This window comes from Primulina eburnea, chromosome 4 (genome assembly GCF_022965805.1).
Source record: "Primulina eburnea isolate SZY01 chromosome 4, ASM2296580v1, whole genome shotgun sequence".
NCBI classification, from domain to species: Eukaryota; Viridiplantae; Streptophyta; class Magnoliopsida; order Lamiales; family Gesneriaceae; genus Primulina; species Primulina eburnea.
In genome coordinates, this window is record NC_133104.1 from 8,661,485 (window position 1) to 8,672,372 (window position 10,888).

At 35.5% G+C, this 10,888-nt stretch overlaps 2 protein-coding genes across 4 annotated transcripts; one reads left to right on the plus strand and one right to left on the minus strand.

Annotated features, from left to right (window-relative positions):
* Window positions 1–1,182: 1,182 nt before the first annotated feature.
* On the plus strand, window positions 1,183–4,599 carry LOC140830858 (formin-like protein 5). The gene is made up of 5 exons (XM_073194384.1): window positions 1,183–2,053; window positions 2,175–2,877; window positions 2,958–3,160; window positions 3,252–3,487; window positions 3,881–4,599. The coding sequence occupies exons 1-5, from the start codon at window positions 1,726–1,728 to the stop codon at window positions 4,559–4,561; spliced, it is 2,151 nt and encodes a 716-aa protein (XP_073050485.1). The 5' UTR covers window positions 1,183–1,725; the 3' UTR covers window positions 4,562–4,599.
* A 230-nt stretch (window positions 4,600–4,829) lies between these two features.
* On the minus strand, window positions 4,830–10,455 carry LOC140830859 (calcium/calmodulin-regulated receptor-like kinase 1). 3 transcript variants are annotated; one of them, XM_073194387.1, is made up of 9 exons: window positions 10,299–10,450; window positions 9,797–9,931; window positions 9,212–9,579; window positions 8,665–8,818; window positions 7,998–8,124; window positions 6,530–6,615; window positions 6,344–6,415; window positions 6,022–6,225; window positions 4,830–5,438 (listed from the first exon to the last, which is right to left on the minus strand). In XM_073194387.1, the coding sequence occupies exons 3-9, from the start codon at window positions 9,523–9,525 to the stop codon at window positions 5,103–5,105; spliced, it is 1,293 nt and encodes a 430-aa protein (XP_073050488.1). In that variant the 5' UTR covers window positions 9,526–9,579; window positions 9,797–9,931; window positions 10,299–10,450; the 3' UTR covers window positions 4,830–5,102. The 3 variants fall into 3 exon arrangements, with proteins under 3 accessions (XP_073050488.1, XP_073050489.1, XP_073050487.1); XM_073194388.1 differs by lacking the exon at window positions 9,797–9,931 and having other exon boundaries at window positions 10,299–10,455; XM_073194386.1 differs by having other exon boundaries at window positions 9,797–10,454.
* Between the last annotated feature and the right edge of the window lie 433 nt (window positions 10,456–10,888).

Sequence of the window (10,888 nt, forward strand, 5' to 3'; positions counted from 1 at the left end):
TTCTAAATTAATGATATTCCCATATTTTCTTTATTAAAAATGATATAATAATCTAAAAATTTAAAACTATATATAAAAATAAATAACATTTTTAGAAATTTGAAAATTATGTAGATTTAAATTAATTATATTCCCATATTTTCTTCATTACAAGTGATATAGTCATCTAAAAATTTAAAACTATATATAAAAATAAGTAATATTTTCAGAAATTTGAAAATTAAGTAGATAAGATATGATAGTTATAGATAACTTATAAATTTAAAAACGTATTTATGATATTTTTTTATCTAATTAAAATTGCGTATATTTGTAACTCATATGGGTATTTTCGGTATTAAAAAATGTGAGACAAAGATACCAAAAAAAGTTAATGAAAGCCCTCATATTTTATAACGAGTAGATCTTTTGTGAGAAGATTTCACGAATATTTATTTGTGAGACGAGTCAATTCTACCGATATTCACAATAAAAAATAATACTCTTAACATAAAAAAGTAATATTTTTTCATGGATTACCCAAATAAGAGATCCGTCTCACAAAATACGACATGTGAGACAGTCTCGCACAAGTTTTTGTCTTTTATAACATAGAATATTTGGTATCTTTGTGTCACATTTTTCTAATACCAAAAACACCCCTATGTGTCATTTCATTTCAGGTTTTACTTAAAATTTTGTATTAATTATTTGACAGGTAAATTTAGCTATGAATTTAATTTAATGAGGAGTTTTGGATCATCGATTTTTTAAATGGCATTTCAAATCAAAATTTAAGAAAAGGGAAACTTTAGCAAATTGATTTTTATGGGACTTAAAAATAACATATGGGATTTTTCGGAAATTTACCATAAATTTGAGAAAACAAAGATGCAAATCCTCAAAGAAGACTATATTTAAACTAACTAAAGGTGAGAGATAAATCGAGCTTTCTTGAACCGAAGCTGATGGGAACCAATAAAACCGAGTTTTAATCCCTTTTCTTGGCTTTTACACATCTGTATTGACTTGTGCGGTTATTTGTCCTTCTCCTGAATATTAATTTGAACATACCCGCTAGGTTCTAGCTCTTTTGGGGAGGGCCCCTCAAGATTTTTGGTTAAAAGTCAGTGGTAGGGACATTTCAAAGCTGTTCTTGAGAAAATATGGTATATCATGTGTGGATTTCTCGTGAAAGGCTTGACCTTTGAACGTGTATCTTTCTTGGTTTCATTGCTGGTCTGTTGCTATACCATCATTTTTCTCAGATAGATCAACGAAGACAACAAAGGGAATGACATTGTTTGTGGCTTTCGTTGTTCTGGTACTCGGTATCGTATCACATGGTGTGGAGAGCAAGTGGGATGAACAAGAATCATCACCCCGTTATCGAATCAGTTCCGGGGAGGTAAATCAGCAGATGATATGGAAGTGGTACTCTTTTTTACGTTTGACTCATATACGTTAGAGGGATGGAAGTTAATCGTCTCACTTTATTTTGTTGACACAACTTGCATTTTGAGCATTGGGTCACTACTAATGTTGCATATGCATTTGTCATTTGTATGTTTATCAAGTGTCTAGATGACATCAAATATCTGATAGAATTTCTTGCCACAGGCTGAGTTGATAAAGACCAATTGTAGGCTTGAGTTGCTGCATGCAAGGAATATTTTTCGAGAAATTAAATTGCCTGTCAAAGAAGAGAATGAGGAACTTTCTACTTCTTGGTCATCCAGAACAGAAATGCTTGTTACCGTCGATCCTTCTCGGGTTGAACAAGTTGTTCAAAAAAGTTTAAGTGAAAAATTTGTGCTTCCTAATACCAAAGATATGTTAGCAAGGCACTATTCTTCTATAGGACGTAAGTTAGCTCAGACATCATCAGAAATGTCTGATGTGCAGTCGAATGAGCAGAAGACGAGCAAGAGAACCGTGGTGGTTGCTATTGTTGTCACTGCTTGTGTCACGCTAGTTGCATACGCCCTGCTGTTTTTCTGCTGGCGTAGATTCGGGAGGGGAAGAAACCATAAGAGGAGGCTTCACAGCTCAAGCTTAAACGACTGTTCCTTTGGTATGTATTTCTTTTTTTAGATTTATTAATGTGTTTTCTGTTGCATCTTTTTATCCTGATTTCCTTTCTTGTTTTTCAATTGTTATTTGCATTGCCTCTTCACACAAGTTTTTTGGTTTAGGAACTCAAATGAATGGAGAAGACATCAAACTGAAGCAGAATAAGATAAGTACTACGTTTTATGTGGCACCAAATTCATTGAAAGATTCAAAAGTCGAGATTCCAGTTGGAACTTTCTCTGCATCCACCGGCTATTCCACTGGAGAAATTGGGCAGTTGCAACCCAAAAAAGCTGCATGCTTCCCTCTCCCCCTCCCACCGCCACCAACACCCCCACTGACACCATCAGCAAAACCTTCAAGCATTGACCCCTGTCCTTCACCACCTATGCTTTCTGGTGTCAAGACTGGTCCCCTTGCTCCGCCACCATGTCCCCCTATCCCTCCACCTCGGGCGTTATCTAATACCAGTCCCCATGCTCTGCTACCGTGTGGCCCTATGCCTCCACCTCGGCCACCACCCAACACTAGTCCCCATCCTCCACAACCATTTTCCCCTGTCTCTCCTTCTCGACCACCACCATGTGCCCCAACCCCTCCACCTCGGTCACCACCAAAAACTGGTTCCCATGTTCCGCCACCATGTGCTCCTATCCCTCCGCCTCGGCCACCACCTGTAGGTTTGAAATCTGTTCCAGCAGCTCCTTCTCACCCCTTAACTTTCGGTACACCTAAAGCTAAGCTGAAGCCTTTCTTCTGGGACAAGATCTTACCCAACCCTGATCATTCAATGGTTTGGCATCAGGTTAAATCTGGGTCATTCAAGTAAGTATACTGGATGCTGCTCTTGATTAGATTTGATATACCTCACCTTTCTAATTGGCAAAAGATGACTTTATCAACAGGTTCAATGAAGAAATGATAGAGAAGCTATTTGGCCACACCCCTGTTGGCAAAAACCAGAATGATGCACGCAAAAAGTTTTCATCTCAAGATCTTTCAATGCAACATACACGAATAATCGATCCCAAAAAGTCTCAGAACCTATCAATTCTTCTCAAAGCATTAAATATAACAACTGAAGAAATTTGTGATGCTCTTGCAGAAGGTAATTTTGTTGTTCTTTAAGGTAGGGGCATGTTAGTTTTTGTAGAAGATCAATTTCATCCCAAAATCAACTAATATTTTTGATAAACCAGGTGCTCAGCTCCCTCCAGAACTGATTCAGACATTATTAAAGATGGCACCTACGGCTGAAGAAGAAACAAAATTGACACAGTATACCGGCAAAATTTCTCTACTAAGTCCTGCCGAGAGATTCTTGAAAACTTTGATTGATATACCATTCGCCTTTAAGAGGCTTGAATCGTTGCTTTTTATGTGCACTCTTCATGAAGAAATGTCAATGCTAAAGGAGTCTTTTGTAGTCTTGGAGGTGAGACATATATAGTACTGTCATTTGTTCAGGATGGCTCGGATTCAAGCCAGTAGAGAGATATAAATCGGATTCAATTTAACATAAATGCAAGTCGGGTCAAGTTTGAGCTCGAATTATAATCCGATTAATATACAAGCCGAGTTTGGGATTCGTTGGGATGTTCTTAATCAGATAGCCGAACTCACCCCCCAAGTCTAAGTTAGTTCTTTAGCGAAGTATGGACTCATAAGTTTGAACCTTATTTGACTGAAATTGGATGTTCCGAAGGAACTTCTTACCTAAACTCAACTCACATATCTTAATTGATAGGTCTAGTGAGACATTGCTCCATAAAGTTTTCCTAAAGATGTAGGCAGGCAAATAAAAACTTGTTTTCTTTATATGTTGCAGGAAGCTTGCGCAGAACTGAGGAAAAGCAGGCTATTTCTTAAACTTCTGGAGGCCATTCTGAAAACCGGGAATCGGTTGAATGATGGGACGTTCCATGGCAGTGCAGAAGCTTTCAAGCTCGACACACTACTAAAACTATCAGACGTTAAAGGAGCTGATGGAGAAACAACGTTACTACACTTCATTGTTCGAGAGATAGTCCATTCTGAAGGCATACGATTTATCCAAGCAACCAAACTAAGCCAAGCAGAAAACAATAACCAAGATTCATGCCAAAATGATATCCACAGCATCGGTTTACGAATAGTCTCAGGTCTAGGCAGCGAGCTTGAAAATGTCAAGAAAGCTGCCGCCTTGGATATTGACAGCTTATCAGAAACTGTGGCTAAACTTGGGAACGCCCTCGCAAAAGTTAAGGATTTCTGGAATTCAGACATAGAGAATGTAGCAGAAGAAAATGGTTTTCGTCGGAGTTTGAAGAGTTTTGTAGACAACGCAGAAGTTAGTGTTACTTGGTTGGTTGAGGAAGAGAAGCGTATGATGGGTCTTGTGAAGAATGCTTCAGATTACTTCAATAGAAATGCGGGGAAGGAAGGTTTGAGATTATTTGTCATAGTTCGGGACTTTGTAATGATTGTGGATCAAATATGTAAAAAATTAGAGAATGTCACAAAAGAATGAAATTTTCACAAGCATACATTGATTGCTTTTATATGAAATTATTCTTAATTTTCCATTGGTTTATATTAGTCAACTTCTCAATGGGCATTCCTGGACGAATAGATTTCTGATTTTTATATTGTTTCAGATAATAGGAACATGCTACGCAATCAAGCTCCAATAATAATGTTCAGTCGAACTCGAATTTCCGTATATTTGAGCTCGATTTCGACAAGACTTGCATGGATTCCAAAACGCTTGGCAAACCATGAGAACCAACCTCAGTTGCCATTCAACAGAACTCGTATTTGTATTTTGTACTATAAACACATGCAAACTTGATTTCATTTCATTCTATTGTTCAAACACAAAATTGGAGAACTGGAAAGGTAAGGGCACAACTGTTGTCAACATTCTAACAAAGATCATTTCTCGCTCTGGCCTGACAATCTAGATCATTTAAAGAAAAACACATGAATGTGCTGTTTCTAAATCCTATAAAGCCTAAAGATATGTTATAGATTAAAAAAAAAGAGCATGAACATATCTGAAACATCACCATTTAAGCATCGACCGAGTCAGTCGCGCTGTCAATAGATTCTACTCGTCTGTGCTCAGGGATTGTACTCCGGCTGCCCAACTGATCCATATTAATTGTTACCTCGTCCGTTCTAGGAGTCGAGGATTCGAAGTGTTGTTTACCAGTATGTCTGCATTTGATAATCTTGGAGAATACCTGAACAATGTCCCTCATAGATGGTCTTCTCCTAGGAATACGATTCACGCATTTGTGGGCGAGTGCAGCAACCTCATTAAGTTCTTGAACATCAAAACTTCCATTGAGTCGAGGATCGACTATTTCCTCCCACCCATCTTTCCCTTCTGTATCCATAGTCGCCTGCAAGGACAAGAAATTAGCTACAGAAGGCAGAAGTGTGATCATATGGCTTCAAGTAAAAAGTGGTGTAGACTATAATTAACACAGCACAGTTTTAATAAAACCAAACGAGTTTTGTTGCTTATAATAATTCAATGTTTTGCAGTCACAGCAATAACTAGTACTTTCGGAAGATAAATTAACATATTTTATGGAAAGGAATGCTATTTTCAAATAACGGACTTCAAACTGGCTGTTCTCACCAGATCCAAAACAAGGAGAAATGTGGTAAAAAATATTAAGAAGAGATTGCTCCCTTTTGTTTTATCGTTGTATAAATTCCAGAGGAATCGTAAAAAGATCAATCTATGACAGAGTTACCATTCATAATATTCGCTAGTTCTTCTTCCACAACTTTCGTTAATGGAGCACATCTAAAACAAGATCTTCAAGATGGCAATAATGGAATTTGTACGAACGCAAACCAGAATGTTTACAAAGCAAATTTTGAGTACATAATAGTGTTGCCAGCAAAATATGATGAACTTTCAAATCACTTAAACCATGCAAGGTCAGTTAATCGTGAATAATAAAATTAACATACCAGATCAACATACTCCATAAGACCCTGGAGAGGATTTCTTCCAGCAACAAGTTCAAATAGCAACACGCCGTAACTGTAAACATCGCTCTTCTTTGTGAATGACCGCGTAGATACGTATTCAGGATCAAGATATCCAAAAGTCCCTCGAATGTTGGATGCCTGTTTGTTAACCATTTCTTCCCTCGAGAGTCCAAAATCAGCTACCTGCATCATAGTTTATGTTGAACAAGAACGCCTCCGGATGTTCATTTTTTAAAGTAGTTGCGATTTAGTTACTTCAGCATATCCTTTACATTGGTAAAAAATGCAAAATGAATTGTACCCTGGCTCTTATAGACTGGTCCAACAAAATATTGGATGATTTGATGTCTCGGTGTATTACAGGAGGAACAGCCTGATGGTTATTATAAAAAAAAATCAAGAAAATTAAATAAATAATTGCGAGGAAACCACAATAAGAAGTCACAAAAGAACAACAGTAGCTATGAAATAAACTTCTTAAACTTACACCATCATGGAGATACTCTAGACCCCTAGCCACATCAAGAGCTATTTGAACCCGCTCTTCCCAATTCAATGGTTTCAATTTCTCATCTGCAGATCAAAAAGGAAAAACACACGATAACGAAACTGACAGAAAACAAGACAAAGAATACGAGATAAAAGAAATCTCACAACAAAGCAACTAACACATGAAAAAATTCGAATCACCCTACAAATTTATGACTAAAATATGTTAAAAAAATATATTAATGAATGATGCAATCTTATCGTTGACCCCATCACAAAATGGAAAAGTAAACAGACATAGGGTGTCAAATTTATAAAGATCAGTTGTTTTATTGAGAAATAAACATGAAATCGTTTACAATTATTATCAACCAGGACTATCTTCCAAATTTTTACAAATAGATCGAGCACCGGTAAAAAAAAACTGTGAGTTGAGCCACTTAATCAAGAGAATTAAAATTATCTTGCCCAAATTCCTTAAAAATCAATTAACTAATCAAGATATAAACGTTTTTTGCATTAATTTTGAGGGGCTAGTCCAAAAACATTTTTCTAAAAAAAAATTCAATCCATAAGTTACTGCATACTTCAAGATTACATAATAATTACACAATCATATTTTTTCTTCGTTTTGTTAACCAATTATTATGCTAATTCGCGCTTTCTGCATCATCATTAAACAATATTACCTCATTAGACGTCAAATCAACTTTTAAAATATAGCACCACTTCAAAATCCTTTTCAAAATCATACAAAGACTTGCTAATAGTTTTGAATTGAAAGTGGACACAAATCGAAGGGCAGGAAATAATTACGCATGTATTCATAAGTACCCACGCTGAATTTTTTTGGGTTTGTCACTAACTTTCCAGAAACAATCTGGCAATGATAAACGAAAATAAGTAATTTCAAATAACTTGTTCATATATATAAATAAAAAGACAGATTCCACTAAGCCAAAATTCATTATAGTCCCCCATTTTTCAACCAAATATCAAATTCATCAATGCGTTTTTTGATTTGTTCAATCCTTATATAGATTCCGTTCTTCAACACACTGACACACCAATTTGATTGTTTTGTACCTTCTACTAAAATGTTTTATCAACTTCAAATCGTAACCATCCTCTAGATATGCAAACAAACGAATGAGAACAAAATGAAATGTTTCCATTATTGTAACAGTCATACCGGTTTAATTTCAATAGTGATCAAATTCATGGCTATGAAAATTGACAAACCGAAACTTTGGAATTGACAAACTAAATTGTCATTGCTTGCATAACTAGGTGTTAATATTTACAGCAATGGATAAAACAATTCTTGGCCCAATTTTGTGTCAAATGGGTGAAATAGCAGCAACTATATAAATGTGGAATGAAATTGAAGCGATTTTCATTACACATGAATGATTTTCCTCTTTCTGATTAAAAATGAATTTACACGAATAGGCATGTTAACTTACCATACAAATGAGAAGCCAAACTTCCTCTGCTCATGTAAACATATATAAGCATATGCTGGTTTTTCTCAGCACAATATCCAACCAAATTCACAAGGTTTCTATGATGTAACCTTCCTAACAACATAACCTGAGAGGGAAATAAACTGAGAGTTAAAATATGACAAAAGACTGCCAATCGATGGTATCGCTTTGAAACATGCAACTTACCATATTACATTTCAAGAAACACAATATTTCTTCTCAAGAACCAAGAGGAAATTTCCGTTCCTGAATATCTCAATAAAGATTTTAAGCTAATATCTTTTGCATAAAATCAAGTACATTACATTCAGAAGAGTTACCTGATATATTTGAATTCAGACACATTCATTGAATTTTAATTTTATAAACCAAACAAAACAAGTTGAACAATTATCCTCTCTCATATGAATTTATGAGCAAACTTGTTTCAATTTACAGTTGCCATCCTTTGCCAATGGTAACAGAATTAATCACCTTAACTAATAATAGTGCCCCTCTTTTCGCACTAGCTCAATTTCATGTAAATACTGTATCGTTAAGACATCAAAATCATAGTAAACAATACGTGTCTTTCAAGATTTGTCATATTTCCATGCTAGGCCAGACAATCAAGCAAGGAAATAAGATAATCAGCAACCAGAGGTACCTCTGTTTGAAATTCTTTCTCCCCTTGCTTAGAATCATTGGCAAGTACTTTAACAGCCACAGTCTCACCAGCCGGCATCTGAGCTTTATAGACAGGACCATATGCCCCTTGACCAATTAATGTAGTGAAATTATATGTTGCTTTCTGCAAATCCCTGCTTATGCAACAATCAAAACTAGATTGTGATGAAAACTGAAGCAACAATTTATGATTATGCAGATCTTCTAGAAATGGGAAAAAAAATTATCTTTACAAAGATTAATGAATGTTCAGACCCCAACAACAATACATACCTTGTCCATCCTAGAATGGTAAATTTAACCAAATCACAAAAAGTTATATTTTCTTCTATGATAGCATATTGTAAAAGCATTATTTATCAATTGGCTTTCCATGTGGGTCCAAGTCAAAAAAATAAATAGTCATCCATAGACCAATCTTAGAAGCAGATAACATAATATATATAAGTTTCTTCCTCTCAAATGCCAAATGGATCAATGTTGAGCCGAATGCGAATGAAAGCAAAGTACAGGCACAAAGAACATACCTGTAAGAATACTCCAATATCCCAGAAGCAGAAATCACATTTGCTTTCTTAAGTCCCCTCAGCCAAAACTGCACCCCATTTGGTACGGTGGATTTTGGTGACTCAGTTCCAAACGACGAATCCGACATTACGTTGCAAGAATCAGCCCCATTTGTACGAATTGGGATGGTTGCAGTCCTCCTAGAGCTGTTGTTCCCTACTTGTGAACGATTCCTATGGTACTTATAACAAAAGAATGCAATTATAGCCAAAGCTACTCCAATAACCACTCCTATCGATAACCCAATTATTAAGCCAGATGACTCCCCTTTCATCTTTTAAACCCAGTACCGCTATATATAATCAGTCAATGTCATTCATCCATAAACCTTCAAAGACAGACAAAAATAATTAGATGGTGAACTTGATTCTTAGTCTCAGACTAAGAAAAGCATGAAAACCCAGATTTTTTTTAAAAGAACTAAACGAATCAGATTATTACATTTGACAGACGTGAATAGCAATTTCAGTTCAATAAGATAATAAGAATCATCTTCTAAATAAACGGAAAAGAAACTAAGAAGCATCTCCATTAATAAAATTTACCTCTTGCAAAGCATTATACTGTGGATACAAATGTGCCAATGCTTGAAAAAATGGATAATCGAATCATAACGGAGATTAAAGTCAGCAAACAATAGCCGACAGGAAAGATTGTACGATCAATAGACCTCGTTCAAACTTCACACGAAGTAGCAAAAGCGACAAAGTCAAGATCTTCCCACAATTTAGTCCACAAACAAACACAAAAATGCGTAAAAAAAATTACCGAAAGAAACCCAGCTACCCACGCGAGATCGAATTGAAAGAAAAAGAAATGAGAGAGAGGAAAAAAAAAGACCCTCACTCAAAACCCAGAAAAACAAAAGACCCAACAATTTAAAACGCTTTCCAGAAACAGCAAAAATCATTTCGAAGAGAAACGTATAGCAAAAGTAAAGCAGCAGGATCCCATCTAGAACAACTCAAAGCATTGAAACCAGAGATTGCCGCTTTTCTTTTTTTTAAACCAGTGTCACCCAGAATTGAACGGAGCAGTTAACGATACCTTCCAAGGAAAAAGACCCAGAAGTGCTGCGAAAAAGCAAACAAGACGGAGAACGGAATCTTGTGCGAGAGTAGTTGCAATGAATCTTTGCAGACAAAGAGGAAACTGCGGCAAAGCAATTGGCCAAGCAACAAGAATTGGTGTTCTACGGGAAATATTTCGTTTTTCACTGGAAAAACGAAAATCAATTGAAATTGAGGTGGATTTCCCATTATACCCTTTCAAGAATAAGGACGTGTTTGGCACTATAAATAAATCTTAACTAATTTTGTTTAATTTAATCCAAGGCAATGGGTTTTATATTATCCAAGTTAAACTTGAATTTAAAATATTTAGACTTTAACAAACGGAATTAGATTCAAATTTGACCCATAAATAATATTTCCAAAACTATAAAAGATGTAATTTATCAATAAATATTATAGATTGAATAAGCTTTTTGGTGCATTGCGAAAGAACACATACATTCATTTACTGCTATAATTAGTATTACAGATGAGATTAATGATCTTTAATATCCATTTATAACATACTGAAAATCAATGTTACAAAAATTATTAAACTTGATTGAAATTTGTTTTGAGTGAGTC